This window comes from Lotus japonicus, chromosome 5, assembly GCF_012489685.1.
Source record: "Lotus japonicus ecotype B-129 chromosome 5, LjGifu_v1.2".
NCBI classification, from domain to species: domain Eukaryota; kingdom Viridiplantae; phylum Streptophyta; class Magnoliopsida; order Fabales; family Fabaceae; genus Lotus; species Lotus japonicus.
The window spans coordinates 37,052,289-37,079,784 of NC_080045.1; the positions used below are offsets into that span (position 1 = coordinate 37,052,289).

Consider the following 27,496-nt stretch of genomic DNA (forward strand, 5'->3'; position numbering starts at 1 on the left):
TTTCTATGTTTAATTCAAAAACCATGAATCCAAGGCTTAAAAACATGTTTTTATGTTAGATTATCTTTAAAAGAGCCTCATAAATGAATTCGGAAGGAAAAGAAACCTGAAAACACGTTGCTGAAATTTCTGGGCTGTTTTAAGAATTTTCCGACAAAGGACTCGCCGGGGAAGATGACCGGGGTGGCGGAGGTGCGGCGGTGGTTTGTTATGGGCACAGAGTTGGATTCTACTCTCTTCACGAAGAACGTAGGCTTTTGAATCGTCTCAATCAGAGCTCGGACGAGGGAGAAAAACACGTTTGAAGTTAGTGATTTTCCGGCGTGCTCACGGGGAAATTCATCCTCGCGGTGGCAGCGTAGAAGTGCCCAGAACTTCATCAAAATCTCCGGATCACGTCTAAAAGTGCCCAGAACTTCATCAAAATCTCCAGATTTCATATTTAGACACCCAGAAACATGTTGATGGTGGTTTTTGGGGGATTTGATGAAGGTTTCAGTTAAGAGTTATGGAAGGAGATGAAGAACAAGGTTGAAGGTGATGAACATGAGCCCAAAACCACGTGATTCTTACCCAATGAAGCCAAACTCTCCAGAATTACTCCTTGGGCTTCCAGAAACATGATTCTACAGTTATTGGAGAGTTTTGGACAAGTTTTAGGGAGGATTTGAAGAGGGGCAGATAAGATTGGTGGTGTTTGAGGGTGGTGGTGGCTTCCATGGAGAAAGCTTTGTGAATCTGAAATAGGGGAAAGGAAAGAGAGATAGAGCTTCTGCAAAGAAAGGAAGAAACAGAGCAAGAAAAGAGTAATGATAAGGGGAAATTGGAGAGGAATGAAAGTGTGAGGATTTGTTGAGCTTAACCCATCTATTTATAGATGAATGGAGAGGGGAAGGGTGATTGCAGGTTGAAAGATTGACATCTGTGGGTCTCTATCTCAAAAGAAAAGAGAAGAAAAAAGGAGAAAAAGGAAGAAGAGGAAGGAAAGCTTGCTGCCCAAGGAGAGAAAAGGAGAGCAAAAGTAAAGAAAAGAAGGTTGTGTGCGTTGGATGAGAGTGGAAAATGATTATTCAGCAATTGAATAATTGTGACTTTGCCACATAGTATAGAAAGACACATAATTGGTACAAATTGAGTTAGGTAGTGTAGGATTTAACACCTAGAGTTATAAATAAAGAATAATGTTACTCACACACCTCTCTTTTGAGGTGTGTGAGGTGGAATGATGAGAGAGATAGGAAGAAAAGAAAAAGTAAGGGAGAGAAAGTATGAGATGTGATAGATGGTAAGAGGAGAGAGATAGAAACAAAAAGAGGTGGAAATGAAGTGTTTTAAAAATGAGGTGTGTATATATCATTACTCATAAATAAATTATGATATTATAAGAAGCTTAATAAAATATGGATTAAGATCACTTTGAGCCAATTTAAGTGATCAAGGAACTAATTTTTAATCTTTTCTGTTATTTCAATTTTTAACCATTAATAAATTAGGGAAATTATATTAAAATTCCTTATAATATCTATTCTAACATTAAATATTCTCCTTGCTGCGGTCATAAACTTTTAGTTATCACTTCACCTAAACATTACTCCCTCCGTTCCTAATTATAAGACCTAGTTTCAAAATTTTTATGTTCCTAAATATAAGACCTCTTACAAAAATCTAGCAAAAGATTTTGTACTCTTCCATATTCACCCCTCACATTAATTGTATGTTTTCAATTCCAAAGTTACCACCTACCATTAATTACTACTATTCCAACTAACTATGAATGCAATGATTATTAGTGAGAGAAAATGATAAAGGGTAAATAGGGAAGAATGTATGCATTTTTAGAAAACCAATACACTAATTAGTCACATTAAGTGCTTTCTTAATAAGCGCAATTTTTTGGAATAGGTCTTATATTTAGGAACGGAGGGAGTAGTTAAGTAGGTGAAATTGGGGATGTTACAATGCAAGAGCAAAAATTACGACAACACCCTTTACATTTTCATTCTCACTGCCTCGCCTTTCTCCCTTTTGCTGCATTTTTTGCGGCGCTGTAATCTCCGTGAAGCAGCCACGTCCGACCAATGACTACCGGACTTCGCCCAGATCTGAACGCCTTGTCAGTGGCTGGAGAGGTAGAGTCGCTGAACTCACCACCTCTTCGATGGCTGGAGGAGGAGACCGATGAACTCGCTCACGTGCCCGACGGTTCTACCTGACTTCGCACAGATCTAGACCGCCTCGTTTGTGGCTGGAGAGGTAAACCAGCCAGGAGGAGAAGCTGGAAGACGTTAGCATTGTCACCGTCGTGTCGTCGTTGTTGGCTCGATGGCGGTGATGGAAGCGTCTTCGGGAACCTTCTTCTCCGTGCATGAAACAATTTTGGTAGATCAATCTGATTTGCCGTTGCTACAGGGGTAGTCGCAAGAAGGCCCAACCCCGGCTCGCCGCCGCTCGTAGACTCGCCGAAACCACGAGATCTTGTTCTTCTTCACGAGATCAGGTTCTTCCTTTGAAGCAAATATTCATCTTTCATGCCAATTTATATAAAAAAGTCTCTTGATTCTGCTATTCAAGTGGGTTGCCTGCAATCCTGCTAATTTTCAATTTTATATTTCCTTTTGTTTAACCAGATGGGAGACAATAAATTTCGAATTTTCTTTTTGCAAGTGTCTATTTTTCATGCCAGGGGTGGCCACCCGCTCTGGAACTCTGCGGCCGTCGCAGCGGTGGTGTGATTTGCTGGCAAAGTTGAAGAGGGATGAGGGAGATCTGGGTATATTACCCATCAATGGTTTCTAATCGGTGGTTGAGACGCGGGTGGAGAAGAGGATGGTGGACACACCAGAGAGATGAGGGAAGTATAGGGGCTTTGTTGTCATGGGTGCAAGACATAAATGTAAGTTTAGATCCTCTTATAAATAAACCACATTTAATATACAACTAGCCACCGTTAGTTGAAGAAAACTAATGAAAAGGTCCACAAATTAAAACCTTGATAAAAATCTAAAACAGTTTTCAAACTTACTCAACGAAAGTTTTCAAAGATACTCAACGAAAGCATTAACGGTGGAATTTGTTTTCCATCTTTATGTTATGAAGATTCCCCAAACTTCCTAGCTCACAATATGCAAACCTGTCAATAGAAATTGATATTAGAACTGAGAAATCTGAAGATGTCAGAAGAATGCTCTGATATGTTCAGAATGAAATGATTTTCGGTAAGAATACATAAGGCTTAATTGTGTTTTTGGCCCCTGATGTTTGACCTTTGTGCAATTTGAATCCCCTTTGTTTGAAAGGAGCAATTTTGATCCACCAGAGATTAATTTGTGACAATTGAATCCTTCCCTTAGTTGCCGTCTAATTTCAAACAGAATTTACACACGTGGCACTCATTAATGACATGGCCTGACATATTTTACCACTTAGATGTCATGTAGATAAAAAGAATTAAAACATTTTTTTTATCAAAAAATGTAACAGAGAAAGGGAAGGCAACAGATTGAATCTTCATCTTCATCCTTATGCTTATCTTCATCTGCATAAACAAAACCCAAAAAATCATAACTCTAACCCAGAAAATTAAAACCACACTAGAAAACCCAAACCCACAAAACTAAAGTCTTCATCTTCCACCTATTATTAATAACCTCAACATTCCCAGCAAAAAAAGGTGGGAGAGAACCCAAATCATAGATCCTCTTCTCCCTCTGCAACTCCATTCAGTTCTTGATCCTCCTCTTGTAGTCCCCTTTCCTCTACTTCACAAAATCCATCACCATAACCCTGATGTTGAAGTAACAGATCCTTGTCGAAGGGAACACGCGCGACAACACAGGGTCGAACCATGCAATCGAACCCAGTTTCTCACCCTTTTTCCGTTCAATCAAAACCCAGGTGCAATCGATGGATCTTCTGGAAATTAGGTGAAACGCTTCACCACCCTCATCCTCTTACTTTCCAATCTGAGTTTTGGCTTGGGTATTTTCTGGACATGAGGTAACATTCGTGGAAATGGGACTTGTTATGAAGAGATTGTTGTGGTTACAGCGGTGAGGAGCTAGACAGAGAATGCGGCGGCAACCAGGCGTTATTCGATGGTTGCGAAGTCGCGGGACGGTGGTGCAGGTGCGACTTGCTGTGGCGGGCAGAGTGGCGGATATGGCAGATCCGGTTAGAGCTTTGAAGGGATTCGACGCCTCCGGCACAGTGGATGACGTCTCCGGCGAGGTCACTTCCGCGATCGGGATTGATTACGACATAGATCTTGGTTCGGGTACGCTTTATGGGTTACGGCAGAGATTGATTTTGGCTTGGCTGGTTACTGGATGTTTATGAAAGGATGAAAATGGAGGGTGCTGCCATATGCTTTTTTTACGAGGTTTGCAAAGTCAAGGGAAAGGGGTTGATGATGGGTTTAATCTCTTTTTCAGTTAATTTATATTATTATTATTGTTTATTTTCTTTTTTATTTTATTTATTTACTGATGAGTGTTAATACATGGGGATGGGGTGTAATTAGTAAAAAGGAATCAAAATAAGAATATTCCGTTTGGAATTGGATGGCAACTAACAGAAGGACTCAATTGTCACAAATTAATCTCTGGTGGATCAAAATCGCTCCTTTTAAACAAAGAGGATTCAAATTGCACAAAGGTCAAACATCAGGGACCAAAAGTGCAATTAAGCCAATACATAATAAACAAAGGGATCAAAAATATGTTAAAAAATGTCGTACGAATACACAGATAACAGCCATCGAAGGAATTCCCTTATATTTTAAACTCTAGCATATTACATAATTTAATGATACTACTGATTCAAACATGTGTAGCCAGGTCAGAATACAATTTCCGTAAACTAATATAAAATATCTATGAATGCATGCATGTATTAAACCATACTACACAAGCAAAAAAGATACAATATTACAAAGCTAGAAGGTTAACATCGTGGCTAGATATTTCAAAACATGCCAAAGAGACGTGTCCAATTAAATTACAGAAACCAATTGTTATAGATATTAGTAACTTATTTCACTTCTCAGTCTAAATGTCTAAATGAAATGTCATTTTTCATCTCAATAGCGTTGATGAGAGTAGCTTATTTCAAAACCTATTTAGCTTATTTATCTTTTTTCAATAGGTTTTGAAATAAAAGTGGAGAGGGTATAATTAAAGCTTCTCTCAGGGAAGGGGAGAGTAAGAGGGGGAATGGAGTGTAATTAAAATTAAAAGTGTTCCTCACGGAGGGGAGTAATTAACTTCTACATTTATATTCCTTGGATAACCACGTAATTAGTTACAACTAAAAGCTGTTTACACAAGTATACAACTCACAACTAACTTCCCTAACCTACTGAGGGTGCAGGATCATTAATTCATTATCCCCTACTACTCTCTTACACTTTCTTTGACAGACCTTGATAGGTGGTCGAATTCTATCAGTAACCTTCAGTCCTTCACCATTAAATAGTGATGAAGAGACAAAAACTGGATGCATTTGTCCCTCTTGAGTGGTTATGTACTAGGGGCTCTTTAGGTTCATTTTGACAAATACTCATACAGGATTGATTTGCAATGGCATTTGATACTAGGTGAAACTAAAACAAATTCAACCTCAGGCTTGTATTGAATATTAAAATCATAACCAGCCAATTTTGAGACTAACTTGAATTGTTCTTCACCAAACATTTGTTGATCCGCCAAAAACTTCAAACTTTTCTAATCAGTTCAGATAATAAATGATGACCTAGCAAGTAATGTCTTCATCCTTAGACAGCCTTGACAACCACCATCAATTCTCAGTCATAGAATGATTTGTGTTGAATCCTATCCGATAATGTTGTACTCCAGAAGGCCAAGGAGCATCTCTCCTGCAACAAAACAACACCCAACTCTGTACCTAAAGAGACAGCTTCTAACACAAAAGGCTTTGTAAAATCTGTAACAGCTAACATGGAAGAGTGGTCATGGCATGTTCAATTGCTCAAAGGCAGCATCATGGGTGTATGAACTCCATTGGAAAGCATCTTTCTTCAAAAAATTGTTCAAAGGCTTTGCAATTTTTCAAAAATTCTACACAAATCGTCGGTAATAACTTGTAATCCCAAGAAACCCTCGCAGGCTTTAGATGTCCTTGGAAATAGGCCATAGCCACATAGCCTCCAATTTCTTCTGATCAGCAGAAACTCCACCTGCAGAAACTGTGACCCAAACACTCCAAGTTCTCTTGTCCAAAAGTTCATTTCTTGCTATTAATTTTTAAATGAAGCTATGGTAATAGAGTCCAATGCAAATGGTGTATAGGATCATCCATGGAAAACTATATATCAAGATATCATCAAAGAACACCAACACATACTTGCGGAGAAGGGGCCCAATACTACATTCATTAAAGGTTGAAGAGAATTAGCATTAGTGAGGCCAAAAGGAAGTACCAGAATTTCGTAATGGCCTTCATGAGTTCTGAATGTTGTTTTTCAATGTCGTCCTTCTGATTTGATGATAACCTGAACACAAATCCAGCTTTGAAAGGATTGGTTATCCATATAAAGAAAGCTTTCTTGTAGTTCCGCTTCTTTTCTTGCTCTAAAAAAATGAAAGGCCTATATCAATAATTATGATTTTACATATGGATAATTCCTCAATATCTTGTTCATCCGCAACAAAAGATTTTCTTTGTGCGGCGGTAAAAAAAACATGATGGTTCTTGCTGCTCCTGTTTCTTCCAATAGTTATTCAATGACTGTAATTGGGAATTTGTCTAGAATGGAGATCTTGTTCAAGGCTCTATAATCAACATAAAATCTCCAACTGTCAACCTTCTTGCGAACCAGAATTATGGGGTTGGAAAAGGGACTTGTAGAGTGTCGAATTATGCATGCCTCAAACATTTCAGCAATCAGTTTTTCAATTTCATTCTTTTGGTAATGAGGATATCTGTAAAGCCTTAAATTTGAAATTTGAGACCCCTCCTTGCGATGAATGGCTTGGTTTTGCCAGCGGTGAGGAGGAAGTCCTTCCGGCGGTTCAAAGATTGAATGAAATTGGTACAAAACAGAAACCAATGTTGATGGAATGGATGACTTCCAATCTATATCTGCTGAATTTGTTGATAATAAATAAGAAATCCCTCACTTTGTCGTAAGGCCTTGAATAAAGAATTCATGTAAGTGTCCCTTTTCAATTCAGGATCCTCCTGTAGTAACAACTTCTTGCCATTCACAGTAATCGTCAAAGTCAATTGTTCAAAATTGAACTTCATGTCACCAAGACTTGCTAACCATTCATTACCGAAAACAACATCTACTCCTCCAAGGCAGAACAAGTCGAATTGTTGATGTACCGGCACATTCTATAGTAGTAAAGTATCTTCCTTGCAAATGCCTTTACAACTTATCTTATGACCATCACCCACTTAAACTACATACTACATAGGACAGTGTTTATCAACCATTAACTACAATTTCCCCACTAACCACTTTGAAATAAAATTATGTGTTGCCCCACAATCAATCAACACCACAACTTCTTGATCTTCAATGGTTCCCCAAACATTTAAGGATCTTCTGGAAGTAAATCTAACAATGTGGCTCATAGATAATTGTGGTACAGGTTAACTTTCTGGCTGGAAATCAGGCTCGTCCCCCGCTTCAATGTCACTATCTTACTCCATCAGCATAATACGCAGTTGTTTGTTTTTGCAGGCACGAGTAGGCCCAAACTTTTCATCACAGCAAAAGCATTCTCCCTTCCTAATCTTGTCCTGGTAATCAGCATCAGAAAGCCTCCGAAAATTGTTTGGTCGACTCCTAAGAAAAGGTTTCTCCACGGATACACTGTAGAAAGTGTCTAGCTTTTTCCTACACTTTTTTGAGTTGTGTCAATGGTGATTGCTCTAGAAATTGATGGTGGCTTGTAAGAGGTGCTGAGCCTTGAACCAGAAGGTGGACTTGGATGATTGTTCCACACAACAAGGTTCTTATAAAGTTTGATTTCTGCACCGGTGTCTTTCTTCTGGCCATTCACAAAAATGTCCAAGGGTGTTTCATCCATGCCTTTCAACATGCCAGCAAACTTATCAAATTGCTCCACGAAGTCTAAAATTGGTCCTTTCTGTTTGAGTGCTAACAAGGCAGCAAAAGGGTTGCGGGTGTTGGAAACTTGAAACCTTTCAAGAATTGTCAGTTTGAAATTTCCCCAACCCGTATGTGGATTCCATGTTTCCCACCATTGGAACCCTGGCAAAGCTTTGCCATCTAAAGCCACCATAACATCATGCAGCTTCTCCTCTTCTGGAATGCCTTGAATTTGGAAGAATCGTTCCAATTTATGAACCCAACCATAGGCATCACCATCTCCATCAAAGATTGGAATCTCCAATTTCCACCAACGTTCAAAGTTGCAATCATGAGTTGATTCCTCCTCTAGCCTAGGTCACCTATTTTACCGTCTTGGTTTTCTCTTGTAGAACCTTCTTTGTCAAGTCGCATGAAAGTCTCCATCATATTCTCCAAACGTTGAATACGTTGGTCGGTTAATTGACTAAGTTTGCATTGTTTCCAACATGTCAAGAATTTTATCCATCGGTTCCTAGTTTACTTATGATCGACCTTCTCCCATGATGACTCCACTCAAATTTTAATACTACAGCACCTGGATGGTGCTCTAATACCAAAATGATAACATAAAGAAGAGATGGAAGGAAAATATTTATTATAGTAGTAGAGTTGAAGAATCTCTAGAGAAACTTGTTACATAGCAGGAAATTCGAGAGTACCTGCATCTCTCCATACACAACCAACAACTAAACTTCTGAATACTTGCCAAGTAACACTTATAACTGCCTACTGCCTAGTGCAGTTTTATTTGTATTCAAAGTTCAAACATAATTATACATTAACTATAAATAATTACTAATAGCTAATTGCACCCAACTATAAATAATTACTAATAGCTTTTTAAGTAATCTGTCTCATGCTATATAAGTGTTGTAAACCATGAAATACAACTACAATTCAGCTAGTTAGTTCTCTCTCTCTCTCTCGCACTATTCTATCAAGAGGAAAGAACATGACTAATGGTTGTCATTAAAATTCAAAATAACAATGAGTACTTAGTATAGAAAGCATCATACCTAATTTTACTCTTCAAGTAGACCTCTACCAATCCAAAGAATAAGTCCCAAAACCTGTAGCTTTAAAAGATGGATTGCGCAAGACTATATGCGAAGCTATCAAAAAATCTGCATCTCCTCCTGTCTCTTTATATCGCATAAATTTTTCAATTTCGTCATCAAAATTATAATCATTGCATATAGCATCTAATTTGGAAGTGTAAGCGATTCCATTAGAGCACATCTCTGCCAGAAGGTTGATAGCATGCATGTAATGCGGTAAATTGAGCCACCCTTCAATAAGAATACTGTATGTTTCTGCATCAGGTTTGATGTCTTTAAGATCCATATAATGAAAAAGACTCATAGCTTCATCCATCATGTTTGACGTACATAGCCAACTAATCATGATATTGTATGTGTGAACATCCGGAGTCACTCCTCTTGTAGCCATAGTGTGGGACAAAAATCTCGCCTTGGTCATTTGATTAATTAGGCAGTATCCATCTATCAAGGTATTATAAATAAAGACATTCGGTTCCACACTTGCTTTTATCATTGCAGCTACGACAGAGTTAGCTTGTTTCACCTTTCGTTCCTTGCACAAGGCATGAATCAATGGATCAAATGTTGAAACATCTGGTTTGATGTTTTCCATTTTCATCACATTGAAGAAACCAACAGCTTTTCGCAATTGACCCCCAGCGCAAAAGCCATAGATTAGAGTATTGTAAGTGAAAACATCTGGAGAAATTCTCTTGAGAAGCATTTCATTATATAAATCATACGCATCACTTACACATTTATCTTCGCACATGCTTTTAATGATTGTATTGTACATTTGTACATCAGTATGCTCCTCCTCAATTTGCCTCAACAGCTGTAGCGCAGCCCCTGTTTCTCCTACTTCACATAACTCATTGATCAAGAATCTGTAAGTAACACTAACACGGTCTACCTGAAATTGAAATCCCTTGGCTTTCACATCATCATGAAAGTTAATTGCGCTCCTGATCTCGCCATTAAGACAGAGACCCTTCATAAGTGTAGTCAAGGCTGTGGTGTCAGGCTGATAAGCCCTCTTGAGAATTTTGCCTAGTACAGAGAAGGCATAGTTCATTCTACCCAGGTGACAGAAACAATTGATCAGGATGGTCAAAGTAGCAATATCAGGTGCAATTCCTTTGAGCTCCAATTGTTGAGAAAGGGAAACAGCTGTGGGGTAATGATTCATCCTCACAAGAGAACCCAAAATATTGTTAAATTGGGTTATGGGAGGGGCAGGGCGCATACTGAGCATGTTATGGAATGAGGAAACGGCGTTTACAGCTTCGTGAGAGAAAGGGCGCGGGGAGTGAGAATGGTAGCGCATAAATAAAGAGGGGATGGAGAGAAACCTTGACCGAAACAAGGACATTGTAGCGCGAATTGTGAAGTCGATGACGATGGCGGACAGGCTTTGGGGTTTCGTTGTTAGATTCACAAGGATTGGGTTAGCTTTTTTATGTATAGACTATAATTTATTTTATTTTATTAACTTAAAAAGCAAGACAATAAAATAAGCACACCATAATTTATTTTATTTTCTTAAAATAAAATGCAAGACAACAAACTAAGCATACAATAACTTAAAATGCAAGACAACAAACTAAGCACACAACACACAAATAACGTAATTAGTACGATACAAATCATCTTCAATCCTGACACATTCCAAACTTTGCTCAGATGTGCTTTACTAGATCTGCTTGCAGTTCGTGATGAACATTTGAATCACGCAACTCGGATCTAGCACGCACATGATTTGCAAAAGCGGGTAACACCTCGGTCGAGTATGGTTGCGGTGTACTAGATCCACTTTCCCCAGATTGCTCAAAATCGGTCCAACGTTGCAAATATTTATCTCGTTCATCCTCAACAATCATATTATGTAATATGATGCATGACCTCATAATGATACTCAAATCATCTATGTCCCACAAGCGAGCTGGTTCACGGATGATTTTAAAACGAGCTTGAAGAACTCCAAATGCACGTTCGATGTCCTTCCGACATCCCTCCTGAACTTTTGCAAATAACTTATCGGGTTCACTTTGAGGAAGTATAATCGTTTTGACGAAAGTTGGATAAGAAGGATAGATACCATCAGCTAGATAGTATGCCATAATATAGGGACGTTGATTCACAAAGAAATTCACAGCTGGAGCCTTTCCCTGTTCCACGTCATCAAACACTGGTGACCGATCTAGAACGTTTATGTCGTTCAACGTTCCAGGACATCCAAAAAAGGCATGTCAGATCCATAGATCATGAGATGCAACTGCTTCAAGAATAACTGTTGTGTTTCCCTTATCCCCTCTAGTAAATTGACCTTCCCATGCTTTAGGACAATTTTTCCACTCCCAGTGCATGCAGTCAATACTCCCGATCATGCCTGGGAACCCCCGCATGTCACTAACATGTAGTATTCTTTGCAGGTCATCTTGGGTTGGTGCTCTTAGGTATTGTTGCTCATACAATCGTATGATTCCTTTACAGAATCTACGTAAACACTCCAATGCTGTAGTACCTCCCATTTTGATGTACTTATCGACCGCATCTGCTGTCACACCATATGCTAACATTCGCATTGTTGTGGTACATTTTGCTAAGGGTGATATACCTTCTTTATTGGCTGCATCAACTCGTTGGGTGAAGTAGTTATCATTGCTTGAAAGGTTCCCAACGATTCGAAGGAAAAGTTGTTTTTGCATCCGGTACCGACGACGAAACATTGCATCGTCATATGTAGGCTCATTGGCAAAGTAGTCGCCAATTAGCCTCTGGTTTGCCGCTGCATGATCTCTACCGAGATATTTTCTACTAAGAGGTGCAGTATCTTCCAATATTTTTCTTCGACGCTCTCTAAATCGGTTGAGTATATAAGCTTCTTCAATTTGACTATTTTGAATATATGCTGCAAGATCAAAAGGATTTTCTAATGGATCCATTTGTTGTGAAATTTGAAGTAGATTGGAAGAGATTTGGGATATTGGTACATCAATGGATCTATGAGTCCATATATATAAGTACATTGAATGGTGGACACTGGCGGATTTGAAATAAGTTATCAACTAGAGTTAATTATCGGAAAAGGACAAGATTCGAATTGAGTGGTACATATTCAGACACAGTTACCCGAAAATTATTAAAGTCAAACAATACTGACTTGACACCACTTGAAAATTATTAAAGCAAACACTGCAGACTTGACACCACTGGCGGATTTGAAATAAGTTATCAACTACAGTTAATTATCGGAAAAGGACAAGATTCGAATGGAGTGGTACATATTCAAACACGGTTACCCGAAAATTATTAAAGCCAAACACTACTGACTTGACACCACTTGAAAATTATTAAAGCAAACACTACAGACTTGACACCACTGGCGGATTTGAAATAAGTTATCAACTACAGTTAATTATCGGAAAAGGACAAGATTCGAATTGAGTGGTACATATTCAAACACAGTAACCCATACATTAAAGCAAACAGTACATACTGAACACAAGACTTGAAAATTATTAAAGCAAACAATACAGACTTCACACCACTGACAAGTTTGACCGAATACAGACAAAGACTCGTTTGAAATTAATTTCCAAATAGCTCTTCGGACAACTGCTTCAACAACTCTTTCTTACGATCATCGAGATGCTCTGCGGAAGTTAGCTTTAGATACATACTAATTTTTTTAGCATTAGTCTTCTCTTTCATCGCATTAGTCTTCTCTTTAATCAATTAGTTAGTCTCTACTTTCACCGATGCTATCTTCTCCAATCGTTCAAGCTCTTGCTCCTTGAATTGTTTGTAATCAACCCAATCTTTGTCCACCTCCTACAAGGCAGCTTCTCTAATTTTCTTTTTACTCTTTTTTTTAGCTGCCTCCCTACCCATTGGACGAGGAATTGATCCTATAGAGTTTGAGCTACTTGCATCACTATCGTGTGATCTCTTAGATCCACTACTTCCCGAGCCACCATTTCCTCCTACCTGACTACAAAAACGTGGTTGATCACGGAGAGCGCGCCATTCATCCATCAAAGTAAATTGACCATTCTTCCCACTTGCGAATAATTCCTGCGCTTTTGCCAAAACATCATTCTCCGACCAACCGCTTCGTTGCTCACGCTTAGCGCTATCATAAGCGTCAATCCATTAACCCAGTTTTGTGTTCATATAATTCCAACGGTTTCGACATGCAACCCAATCGCGCGGAGGATCGAGTGAGCAATGCTCATTACAATACTCAGCAATATCTCTCCAAAATGTTTCTCCTTTCTGGTTTCTTCCGACAACACTGCTTGTTCCACAATTAATCCACCCACTAATTAGCACTAGATTTTGTGCAGTGTTCCATGCGGGTGAAGAGGTTTTTTTGCTCTTAGGAGTGACTTCATTGACTTCATTATCATCTGGCCCGCCACCAAGATTGACTTGTGTTGAAAATCCCGGAAATTCCGGTACATCAACACTCGGAAAATTTTCAAGAACCATTAGCATATAACCACTAGACTGAGGTGTTTGAGATGAATATCTCACAGATCCATAAGATGGATGACAGTTTGGAACAAAGGATGTCTGATTGAAATTTGGTGCCAAACCAAAATTATGGGGATTTTGAGGACGTTGAATGAAAAATAGATTTGAATCTTGAAAATTGTTGGGATTTTGAGGACGTTGGTTGGGAAATTGATTTAGATCTTGATAATTGTTGGGATTTTGATGACGTTGGTTGGGAAATTGACCAGGATCTTAATAATTGTTGGGATTTTGATGACGTTGGTTGGGAAATTGATTTGAATATTGATAAATGTTGGGATTTTGGTTGTTATATGGGTAGTTAGATGAATTCTAGGTGTTGAAATGTTGATTGTTGTGATCCATTTCAAAACAAAGGCTAATAGCAAGATAGTAAGATGGTGAGAGAGATAATAAGAGAGTGAAAAAACTTGGTTTTTTTTTTCTGTGTCCAAATCAAACGAACCAAGTCTCTATTTATAGAGAAAAAAAATCATGAATTTTGGTATAAATTTTTTTTCCAGAAATTTTTTTTTGATGAAATAATTGAGTTTAAAAGATAAGGGAAAAAGATATCCGGCGGAGCAATCAGATATTGACACGTGGCAAGGGATAACAAAAAGTTTTCTCTCTCCTGAGACAAGGCGCGTCACGTGCCTTGTCTGCGCGTGCAACACACGCGCCTGTCGGTGGCCACTGGCCTCGCGCCACGTGGCACACCGCAGGTCCCTCAACATTGTTGAAAATCCTCAACATTTCTCCCCTCCCTCTCTCCTCCATATCACCCTCAACAATCTTCAACAACCACTACAACATCTCAACAATCCTCAACACAAATTTTCAACAACCATTGCTCATGGTCTAATACTAGTTGAATTACCCGTGCAACGCACGGGGACCTTTGTCATTAAATTTGTGTACTGTTATTTAAAAAAAATGTAATTTTAATTGCACAAATATTATTGTAAGAAAATTTTAATTGCACAAATATATACATGTTTTTTTTCTAAATATATATTTAAAGTATTTTTTATAGTACAAAAAAATATTGTTAGTTTACGGATATTATAAATTTTTTTTTTGAAAGTTAAATAGATAGATTTATATATATAAGAAATTTTGAGAAACAACCCCTCTCAACAACATGGTACAATATCCTAGTCGGCAAACCATCCAACAGAAAACTCAGCCCCAAAACACCAAAGAACTATTAAGAAACCTCCCAAAGAACCCTTAAAAACCTCCCAACAAACCTCTAAAACCTTCCAAAAAAAACCTATAAAACCCCCACACGCATAAGATAGTTCTAAAAAGCCAAGTAACACCCTAAATAAACCTCCAAGGGTCAAAAGAGCTGAGACCCAAACCCAAAAACAGAAAAAAAAAAAAATAGGAACACAGGACATCAAGCACCAGCAAGCCACCCAAAAACAGCTACCAGACCACCTTCAGAGCAGCATTGGTCAAGAAGAGCACTGAGGCCGGAAGGGAACCATAGCATCAAACCCATGCCTTAACCCACACAACAGAGAAAGAGACCAACCCAAATCTCGACTCCAAGAGACACCATCTTCACGTTCTGCAAAGAACCCACCAAAAGCCAACACCGACAATCTCCATCCGAGGATTAAACCCGCAAAAAGCCATCACCCTCAACCTCAGTCTGCAAGCTCTGCCTCCACGAAGACCCAACACCCCAGCATCAAAAGTGACGTGACCAAAAATCTGAAACCCAAACAAAAACCCACAACCACTAGATCCACGAAACTGAATAAACAGAGGTGAGCACACAACGCTGAACAGAGCTAGGAGAAGCCTGTGATGATGCTTTCGAAGAAGAGGAGATCTACGAATAGCAGGATCGACGAAAGAGGCACCTCAAGCAGAGAAAAGAGCAGCAGCCAAGAGAAAGTCTGTGTCTCCACCAGCCAAGCCACCATCGTTGGCACCAGAAACAGGGGAAGAAGCCTCTAGAGAAATTGACGTTAATTGAGAACTTTTATAATTAATGTTAATTGAGAAAAAAAAAATTGGATGACAATTTTACATAAAATATTTCAATTTCAATTTAAAATCATAATAATAAAAGAAATAACATCGAGGGGTTAGAATGATAAACTTACCTGGCAATTTTTTTTATAATTATCAATTTATAAAATTGGTGTGACCTGCATTTATTCGGAAGAGGAGTGAGTTTTGTCGCTTGCTGACCACGTTTTATAGCTCTTTTGGGGCGTTTCTCCCTAAGATGTTGTGGGTTTGGTTTATTTTTGGATCTTTGATTTTTCTGGTCCTTGTTGGTGTTTCGATTTTTTCTCAGGGTTGACTTTTTTGTTTGTTTTGTTTTGTTGAGTTTCACTATCTTTTGAGATGGTCGGTATAAGAATATGTTTCATAAGTCAGAGATGTAAACACCAATGGATGACAGATATGGATATCACATCTCAAGAACATGCTCTCGGCTAGCATATGATCTAGCGTAAGGCCATATGGGAAGCCCGTCGAAGCAAAGATCTGACTTTAATCATCCCTTACAATTAGGCCAATACCAGTAAAATTCACGATAGATTTTTGTTCAATATTAACACTTGAATCTAAATTGTAATATTAATTTATCTCCATATAGCTAGAATATTCTAGTGGGTCAAAGCATGGTGGAAGGAGTGTGCCTTCACAATGACAGATTTTGTGACCAATTTCACGAACATCAAACTCAAATCAAAACCTCCTCGGGCTAGAACCAATGAGTGGCAACCTCCACCGGCGGGCCTCCTCAAATTTAATGTGGATGGTTCCTCGCGTAGTACCCCTGGCATAAGCGGTGTGGGAGGAATTATTCGGAATGAGAGAAGGCAGATGGTGGGCTTGTTCTATATGTCAACAGGGACCTTATGGGCTTACGAAGCAGAAGTCAAGGCCGTCCTAAATGCTCTCCTTTTCTGCAAGGAATTCCAGCTTTGCCATATATTGATCGAGAGCGATTCCTCCCTTGCTGTTGGATGGGTCCGTAACAGATCAAACAGATAGTGGAAACTCCTAAACGATCTCAATTTGATTGATGCCCTCATGACGGAAGTCGATTGCCTGGATATCAAGCACATCTACAGGGCATCAAATCCCCTGGCCGATTATCTGGCAAAATCTGTGTGCTTCCGGTCTTCCCCCCTTTGGACTCTCCTCTCGTGAGCTGCACTTTGTGGTCCCCCCCTTGAGATGTCTTCTGCTGGGTGCGTGGTTCAGTTTTATGTTTTAGATTTGGGATCATTTACCCTTTGCCTAAGCGGTCTTGTCCTTTTACCTTTATTTTATTTTCTTTATTTCTTTGTATCCTTTGTTTTTTGCCTACCTTGGAAGGCTTGTTCCTAGGCTTGCTTCTGATTAATATATTTCTCCTTTAAAAAAAATAATTTTATATTTAATTAAATCTTTTTTTGTTACAATTAGGGGGGCTATAGGCTCGGGTTTAAATAAATACAAGAAATCATTCATGGTATTTGAATTAGAAAAAAATCGTGTATGGAATAATTTACCTTAATTTTTTAAATCTATGTAGGGTGAAAATTTTATTGATAATTAATTTTATTAAAACACATTTCAAAAAATTATTTGAAAATAAATGATTTAATATAGCAAGGGAAAAAACATGTAGTTATTAATTGGATAAAATTAGTGTATAGTAATTTTTTTTATGAAATCTTGTTTAATTGATCTAAACTTGCATGATATTTAGATTTATATATTACAAATTCAGGAAAAATAGAAGATCTGAAGATAAATATTTAAAATTTAGAAGCTAAAACACACTATCTTATGGGTAATAGAAGAGAAGAAGCGTACACGTGCACCTATTGCAATTGAAAAAAACGTTGAGGATTGAGTGTTGTCATTCACTAGAAGACGAATAAGAAGAAGTGGAGAAAAAATACGTGTGGGAGAAAATGATGTGAAAGTCTCTATCTCATCAACTTTTTTACTGTCATTTTGACATTAATAATATTGCTTACATGACGTGAGGAATACATAAATGATGTGAGATTGCCGATACATGAAATTGAGTGAAGAGTCAAAACTCGGGCACGTGACATGGGAGAGTGGAAGAAAAACTATCTTTTTATATAATAATAATAATAATAATAATAATAATAATAATAATATATTCACTGACAGGATGAATAAAAATAGTATAAAAAAAATAAAAATAAACTTTCATTAGTAGCTTGAATCATGATTCTTAGAATTACAATGGATATATATATTAAAATTAATTTATACTTGAATCAATGAGGATTGCTATACTAATATTAGAGAGACAAATGAAAGTGAAATGAGCTTTTGAAGAATAATACAATCATTGAAATAAAAGTTTGAGCCATAAATCAAAAGAACAAAAAATAAGTAGTACAAAATAGTTTTAGTGTTCATACCTTTTATCGAATGCAGCAAACATGGGTCTACGAACAATAACTCAAATGAAAGATTCATAATATTAAAAAAACAATCATAGTTAACAAAAAAAAGTAAATATCATGGTTTTCTGATTATGAGATTGAAAGGGTACTGCTAGATCAAGGCAGCTCAACAGATTTGATTTATGGCGGACAAAATCAGATTTATTACCTTATGATGGGGCATTAGTAGGACTTTCTAGGGAAAAAGTGTTTGTTAGAGGTTATGTGGAGCTAAACACAATTTTTGGGGAAGGTCAAAATGTAGAGTCCTTCGCCACCAAGTTCCTGGTGGGGAAGTGTACTGCCTTACAATATACTCATTGGGAGACCCTCATTGAACAGGTTGGGAGCGATCATCTCAACGAGACACTTAACGAAGAAGTATTCTTTGACTAAAGGGGGTGTTGTGATTTTAAAGGCTGATCAAGTTGAAGCCCAAAAGTGTTATTCAGAAAGCTTCAAGCAGTATGGTTACATGGGAAAGAAGGCAGTAAATGAAGCGACCAGGTGGTGTGATTATCGAGCAGTCACTTAAGTTTGATTTCAAAGCAAGTAACAATCAAGCAGAGTATGAAACGATAATAGTTGGGCTGAGGTTGGCAATCAAAATGGGAGTCAAATGCATTTTCATCAAAACTGACTCGCAGATAGTTTCCAAGCAAATTCAAGGGGAATACCAGGCGAAAGATGTTCAAGTGGCCAAATATTTGTTGAAACTTGAAAGCACAGAATTTGATAAAGCAAGTAGACAAAGTACAGATAGATCATGTCCCGAGAGAGGAAAATATCAAGGCTAATATATTGTGCAAGTTAGCAAGCACAAAGAAGCCCGGAAACAACAAGTTAGTGATTCAGGAAATTTTGAATAGCCCAAGTATAGAAGCTGATGATTTAGCGATGGTTTTAGCAGTTGCAGTTCAAAATTGAATGGAGTGAATCAAGGCTTGTTTGGAGGCTGATGGGCCGAACCTGTCGATGTTTACCAAAGAACAGATTCGTGAAGCAGGTCATTATACTCTTATTGGTGATAAGCTATACAGTGTAAACTTCAAACGCATCACAACATTTTTAAAATCTTATTTTGACATAACAATTTTTATAGAAGCACCTTTATTGTCAACTAAGCTTCTTATAACATTTGAATTTCAGGAGAAATTAAATTCATTCTATTTGCTTCAACGTTCAATCATCATAAAAAGAAAAAGCTTCAGAAGTCACAAGACTGTTTGGCAAGCAAACTCTTTATAGTCAAGACACATCTTCTCTGTCTGTCCAATGCTAACTCATAATTCATAAATATTGCAAACAAATTTTGAGCGCCAACGACAAAGTCAGATTCCAACCAATTGACTCACATTCAAATCAAATCACGTGAAGACTATGTTGCTTTAGCTAAAGGCACGCTGACCAGCAAAGGAAAAGGACAAGCTGTCAACATCAAATTTCCCAATTGTCTCATGTCTGAGAAGTAGCCCAAGTCTATTGTCACATACTAGCTGACAAACATCACCTTTCCGGCTAAAGGATAAACTTGATTCTAAGCATGCATTCAATGAAGCTACCAACCGAAGCCATTTGAGTCAACGGATGGATCTCATCTCACGACGGCTAGAACAACGGTCAGATCATGACTCATAAAGGCTACAACACTAGCAAGCGAGTATATAAGGCATTCATGAAGAATGAAGATTAAGAGAATTAAATTTGTAAGACAAGAACTCAAAGCATTCATTTCAACTTTCTTCAAAGCATTCAAAGCTCAAAGCAGAAAATTCCCTAAGTGTCAAATCCAAGCCATTACTTCTGCAAAGTGAAAGAGAGAACCTCGTACCTTAAAAGAGTCAAATCTCTTTATTCCTTTCTCTCTTAGACATAGAACTCTCAAGTGAACCAAAGTCAAATCTGAACCCAAACACTTAGAGTTCCAGTGCTATAAATTCTCTACCTATACTCTTGTACGAAGAGAAATCCACTTAAGCTGCTTTTAATTAATCTAGACATTTTTGAAAAAGTCATGCTTATTGGAGAGTCCGTTGATTGCAAGGAGCCAACCTCAATGGAGGAATACTTTTTGAAACCTCTACCGAAACCTCCAGACAAAGAGTTGATTGTGGAATGTACTGATTTTTCATTTACTCTTATTTCAGGTTGGACACAAGCTCGAAAATAGTTTTCACTCAAACTGAACATTGTCATGAGTCATGTTGAAGGTGCTAGAAAAAAGTTTGGGTTTGTTAAGATTGTTGCAGATGAGATCCCTCCAAAGCCACCTGACTTGTGGATTGTTGTTGCTGTGCCTCAAGACTATGAGCTTCCCCTTAATGCAAGGCCTCCACCAGACCCAGGTGATAGCATTTTCAGAGCATTACCAGGTTTCGTGCCTCACCAGCTCCCTTGATCCCTGGTTTTTTCTAACCTTTTCCTTTTATTTCACTTGTCTAATTTATTTGATGATTTGTGCCTCACATTGTGGACAATGTGTGATTTAAGTGTGGGGGTGGGAATCTTATTTAGGAGTAGTAGAACCTCAGTTAGGACAGTTTGCAATTATAATTTATTTGCTTTGTTTTTATTGTTTTCAATAAAATAGTTCACACTTTTTCAATGAGTTTTAGAGATGCTGAGTTTGTGAGCAATATAACCACTTTTATGCTAAGTTTCAAGTCTCTTTTTTGGATGAAGTTGCTTGCATTTTAAGTCCATCATGATATTGTATTTAGAATTTATTTGTTGGATTCATTGTGTTATATGCTTGCCATGTGAGACTACCTTGTGAGATTTTGGACCATACACTTGAATTGTAATATCTATGCCATGATGCTCTTCTTTCTTGTGTGATTTTCTCATGTTTATATGCACTGCAGAACTTGACTTGATTCTGACTAAAATTGTTGTTCATGTGCATACATTGATGTGATAAGGCATTCTTTTTCAATAAGCTACTGACCTAAAAAGCTTACCTTGCATGTTTAAACCTTTGTTTTAGCCCCTTTGAGCCTAATATCTCCATTATTTTGTAGCTCATTACAAGCCTAAATGAAAAACAATGATGATATCTTACCGTAGGGAATGTAAGAGCTTTGAAATTGTCTTGGGAATGAGTATTCAATAAGTGTGGGGGTGAATTATTTGAATCCATGGTCTAAGTTGCTCAAAAGAGGTACCTTCCTTGTGGATAAATTGTAACCAAGCTGAAAAAAAATTGAAAGAAAAAAAATGGAAATGCTGAAAAGGAAAAAATGCAAGGAAGAAAGGAAAGAAAGAAAGAGAAGTTACAGAGTGAAGGAAAATACTCATCGTAAAAGAAAAAGAAAAGGAAGTGAAAGTTGTAAAAAGAAGTTGTGAAAAGGAAGAATGTGTTAATTATTGGGGTTGTGAGTAAGTTTAATTTGAATTATTCCCCATTGCTCTTATTTTTCCTAAGGTCTTAACTCTGAATATCTTCCATAAATCCTTCCTTGACCTTAGCCTCATTACAACCTTGAAAAGTCCTTTGATCTTTGTGTGCATTTGTTCAATTTAATTGGTGTGTTAGAATTTGTCAAGCCTATGATAGATGCATGTTTTCATGAGATGATGAGAGTTTCTTAAGAATGATTAAACACAAGCCTAAACACTTGAGAGTAGAGAGTATAACACTTGCATCCAACTTCGATGTTCAAATTGCAATTCTTGTTGGCTTGGAATGTAGGTGACGAAGTTCTTATTTGTCTAATCTCTATTAAAATGAAGTGATTGTTGTCTTGCTAATAAATCTGAATTTCTACCTCTCAAAGATAAGTGTGAGCTGAGTTTTTATGTTTTAGGAAGTACTTGTTATCAGTGATTTTCTGATTCTTCTTTAAAGTTAAGTTTTGCCCTGGAGTGCAAAAGGTTAAGTGTGGGGGAATTTGATAAGCGCATAATTGATGCACTTTATGTGTGTTTCTCTAAGCTTCATTATATACATTTTTGTGCTTAATTGTTATGACTTAACTATGTTCTGACCATTAGTGCATAATTGGATTATTCATGGAAAAGTGTTTAATTCTACACTTTTAGTTTCTGTGGCTGTTTTGCTAGAACAGGTTCCATCTGGAGCTACATATATCCAAAAAAGGCGCATAATATGTCTTTGGAATGATAACTCAAAGCCCTACAACTTTCATTTTCAGAGCAATTCGAGAATCAGCTTCTAACATGGTCATAATTGCCTTGCAAAGTTTCTGTCGCTAATCCTGCGAGTCTGGAATAGTCTGCACTAAAACGATCATATCTTGTGCTATATACCTTCGAATTATGATTCGATTAAAGGGCCGCGAAGCTGACTTAAAGAGCTACAACTCTCATGTTTACCTCGATTGAAGATTCAGACTTGTTGTGGGACCCACGAACACCTAAGTGTTAAGCAGCTTACTCCTTTATGTGGGCCGGATTTTGTGAAGATTTAGAAAAGATTTAGATAACAAGGATTGTTACTTGGAAAAGAAGTTTATTTATTAGTATAAATAAGTGAGATTTAGGCTTTTGTTAGACCTAACCACCATCACACCACCTCACCTTCTCCTCCTCCTATCTCTCCCTCTTTTCTAGTATGAGTTGCTAAACTCCCTAGTTAGTCTTAAGATTTTTAATATTCTTGTGTTTGCAAACTTGAGGTTCTGTTCTTAATGCAAATTTCTTCTTTATTAATTCTCTTCATCTCTATTTCTAATCTAGGGTTTGCTTAATTCCGTAGTTTTAGAAATAAGAGTTGATGCATGTTCGCTTAGTTCATGTTAGTTCGTAACTGTTTCTTAATCGCTTAGTTTAGGAAACTGTGAATTGATTTTCGCTTAGTTAATCAACTCTCACGAATTAGGGAAACAATAAGGAAGAATTAATTTTTTATAACCAATGAAGGTTTGTTGCACTTGAATGTTATAATCCGATGACTAACGTTTTCTTTCTTCTGAATCTAATATATATTTATTGCTTTACATGCAACCATATCAATCAAAACCCCCCTTTTATTTGCTTTGTTGTACTCTAATATCAATTAATACTTCACTGAGTCCTTGTGAGATTGATCCTGGTGTTCAACACCTTGTGCTGCATTCAAAGCAGAATACTTTGACACGCACCCACGACAGTGCGTTCGTCACCCAAGTCACGCAAAATCATGTAAGGTCCTTCTCAATTTGGTGAAAGCTGTGAATCTTCAAGTCCTTTCGCCTTTCTGCGCAAAACTAGATCGCCAACTAGCATATGCCTGGGGACCACTCTGGAATTGTAGCGCCTCTCAGACCTTTGCTTTACAACTTCTTGTCTCAAACGAACTTCTCCCTTCACTTCCTCAGCCAAATTCAAATCTATTATCCTATTCTCATCGTTCTGATCTTCATTGTAACTCGCAACTGTGAAAGTCATATCCTGAATTTCTACTTGGTTCATTGCATCCACCCCGTAAGTAAGCTTGAAGAGTGATTCTCCAGTAGAGGACTACGGGGTAGTATAGTAAGCCCAAATCACTATAATTAACTCATCAGCCCATAGTCCCCTTGCTTCGCCGAATCGCTTCATGATACCTTTCAGAATTACCTTATTAGCAGCCTCTACCTGTCCATTTGATTGTTGGTGCTCAACAGAGGCGAACCTCATTTCAGTCCCCATTTCAACACAAAAATTGCTGTTGTCCTGCTTGTAAATTGTGTACCATTATTAGAAACAATCGTGGTTGGTACGCCAAATCTGCAGATCAACTTTATCCAATAAAACCTTTTTACTTTCTCAACAGCTATTTTCGCCATCGATTCTGCTTCAATCCATTTAGTAAAGTAATCCACCGCCACCAAAACGAATCTAACTTATGAACCTGCTAGAGTGAATGGTCCCAGAATGTCAACGCACCACATTTCAAAGGGCCAAGACGAACTCATGGAACTCAACACTTCTGGAGGTGCCCTGTGTAAATCAGCATAAACCTGACATTTTTCACATCTCTTGACATATTCCATACAATCTTCCCTCAACGTTGGTCAATAAAATCCAACTCTCAGAATATTTTCTACCAAATACCTTCTGTCCACATGGCTTGCACAAACACCTTCTTGTACTTCAAACATAATTCTTTCAGCATCTTCCTTAGAAACATGTTGACTCGGGTATATAAGGGTATTTTTGTGGGCCTTTTATTTTATTTTTAATTTATATTCTGAGTTTTAATTAGTTTTTATGGTATTCTTAAGTAATTTTCGTATTTTTAATTATTTTAGGATTTTAGGAGTTTTTATTATGATTTGGTAGATTTTAGTAGTTTTTATCTTATCATTAATTAGTACTTTTTAAATTAAAGATTTAGTTAGGATTTATGTTGTTTATTTTTGGGTTATTATCTTCCCAGTATTTTATTTTGATTTATTTTGTGATTTTTATTTTATTTTATTTAGGATTTTCGGAATAAAAAGAAAAGAGAAAATTAGGAAAAGAGATCTGATCCGGAGCTGCAGGTCCACGGAACTATTGTGCACCCGCAGGAGATCTCAAACGGCTGTTACTTTGTCCCCTGCCATGTGGCGCGATGGTGGCACAGGTCCACTGTAAGACTGTGGTGCGAGAAGCAGTAGATTCCACCACTTAAACCTTGGTCCAACCAGAACTTGACACGTGGCAGATTCCTTTTGTGATTGGTTTAAATCAAGAGTCACGTGGTTGCAGACGGAAATAATTAAAAGAAACAGAAGGGAGATAAGAGGGAGGATCATATATATGTATATTGAACGTTATTTTATTTTTGGGGAGACTATTGGTGATTGGAACGGGAGCACAAACTTCTTAGGGTTTTGAGAGCTTTTTCAAGGTTTCTCCTGGAGACTTTAGGGGAAAAATTTATTATGGTCTTCTAAAAATTTGTGTAAAGTTACACCTCTACCTTTTGACCTGCCACTTCAGGTTTTTTGTATTTTTTATATTTTTAAAAATTAAAATAGTTAATATATTATACAATTATGGGTTAAATATGTTTTCCGTCCCTGAACTTTCAGTGAGTGCTGGTTTTCGTCCCTCGCCGGAGTAAAAACTGACTTTAGCCCTTGAACATAAGGAAAATAGCTGGTTTTCATCCCTGCCGGAGTGGTGGCGCTGACCACCGTGGCCACATGTCACGGGAAGCCTACGTGGCATTGCCACATCAATTAATGAACACATTTTTTATTCTTTTTTTTTTCTTTTCTTAATCTCTTTTTTTTTTGAACTCAATTTTCTTAATAACAATAACTAAATCTTATCTAATCTGAGTTTCAAAAAAAAAATCTTATCTAATCTAATTCTTAAATTATTTAATCTTATCTTAAATTATTTAATCTTATTGTTTTTTGTAATGATGAACTTTTACATAAATTTTTTTTATCTCCTCTTCAACCTCCTGCATCTTCTTCATCATCTTCTTTTTTTTTCTTCTTCTTCTTTTTTATTCTTCTTCTTCCCACCATCCCCCATCTCCCACACTCTCTGTCACCAGCCCTAATCCTTTTCCCTTCCATAAATTGAAAACCATCAATCCAAAATCACAAAACCCAAAAACAACCTTAACCCATAACACCCCAAAACCCAGAAAACACTATCTCTGCCATGGATGATGGAACAACCAAAAACTACCACCCAACCCCAACGTGCACTGCAACCCCCACCCTCATTCCCCATAACCCCAATCCTCGCCCAATAGCAACCCCAATCCCTAACCCAGACAAAAGTTAGGAAACCCAAAAATCCCAGAATCCAGCAAAAGGGGAAGAAGAGATGGAAAATCAAAAATCAGATCTTGATGATGGGTAATTGGAGAAGAAGAAAAGGAGAAGAAGATGAGCCATAAGCCCGGCTGTAACACCCCCACCCAGAACCAACAACCACCGCCCTCCACCAGAAACCGAGCCCCCACCGCTCAAAAACGCAACCACCACCGCCCAAAACGCAACTCATATACCATCAGATCGGTGCCACCTTTACCCAGATTCGAAACCCAAATCCACCTAAAGTTCCTTCCTTTTTACAGAAACAATCATCATCTCCCAAACTTCTTGTATGTTGGCCTTCAGATCTGAAAGGAAAATAAACTGAGGTTAGAATTTGGTGTGTTGTTAAAGATGAAGATGTTGATGATGTTGGATGAGGTAGATGTTGATGGTGAGGAAGATGATGATGGTGATGGGTGATGAAGATGTTGATGGTGATTATGAAGATTAGGAAGATGTTAAGCGTTGAAATTAAGATTTATTTTAAGATGTTGAAGGGTTTTATGTTTTAATTATTTTGTTATTTTTATTTTTATTTAATATTTTTCATAATTTAATAATTAATTAATTTAATGTGGAATTAAAAAAATCCAATTAGAACTCATTAGTTGACGTGGATGTGCCACGTAGGATGGCCGGTACATGTGGAGGCGGTGGTCAGCGCCACCACTCCGGCGGGGACGAAAACCAGCTATTTTCCTTATGTTTAAGGGCTAAAGTCAGCTTTTACTCCGGCGAGGGACGAAAACCAGCACTCGCTAAAAGTCCAGGGACGGAAAACATATTTAACCCTACAATTATTAAGTAAATAGTTAGAGAATGATTAGGGTTCATTTAAGATTAACCCATGTGGTAAATAATTAAGGTAATAATTTATCCTTAATCTTTTCCTCTTCTCTCTCCTTTCTTCATCTCTTCTCTCTTCAACACCAGATCTAAACCCAAAACCCATCCCACCATCTCTGCAAAGCCAATCATCATGCTTTGTTCTTCCTCAACCGAAAGAAAAAAAATTCAGGTGCAACACACGACACAGAGGAAAAAAGAAAAGAAAACCCATATGGGAAGTTTGAGAAGAAAAACAAGAATTCAGAGGACAAAATTAAAGGAAGTCATATCTAATCTGAAATTCAAAGATGTTGTTCCAGAAACCTTTCTCCTTCATAGAATCCATAGAAAGCTTGAATCTACCAAACAACAAACCCAGTACCAATAGCAACCAAAACAACAGATCTGTAAAGCCTTACTTTTCTCATCCTCTTCCCCTCTCTTCTTCTCCAAAAAGACCCTAACACCTCTGCCCAATCCAGTCGCCGCCGCCATCTCCGCCGCCACTCTTCCCAATCTACACCTTCCCAATCTACACGACAATCATCTCATCTCATCTCAATCCACACCTCAGTCATCTCTTCTCTTCTCAAATCGACTTCAACCGCGATTTCTCCTCTTCCCTCACCACTCTCCACCGCGATTTCTCCTCAGATCTGGTGGTTTGGGTTTGCGGGTTTTGGAATTTTCTGGGTTTGTTGGTGGTTTTAGGGTGGGTTGGCTTGGTGTGTTCCAGATCCAGATTCAATTTGTATAACGTGGCTGCTGGGAAGATTAAGTGGTTTTATGCTTCTT

The 27,496-nt window shown here is 37.8% G+C and overlaps 1 protein-coding gene across 1 annotated transcript; it reads right to left on the minus strand.

Annotated features, from left to right (window-relative positions):
- Window positions 1-1,841: 1,841 nt before the first annotated feature.
- LOC130720100 (putative pentatricopeptide repeat-containing protein At1g12700, mitochondrial) lies at window positions 1,842-10,601 on the minus strand. The gene is made up of 2 exons (XM_057570707.1): window positions 9,136-10,601; window positions 1,842-3,130 (listed from the first exon to the last, which is right to left on the minus strand). Exon 1 carries the CDS (start codon window positions 10,529-10,531, stop codon window positions 9,161-9,163), a length of 1,371 nt encoding a protein of 456 aa, XP_057426690.1. The 5' UTR covers window positions 10,532-10,601; the 3' UTR covers window positions 1,842-3,130; window positions 9,136-9,160.
- Between the last annotated feature and the right edge of the window lie 16,895 nt (window positions 10,602-27,496).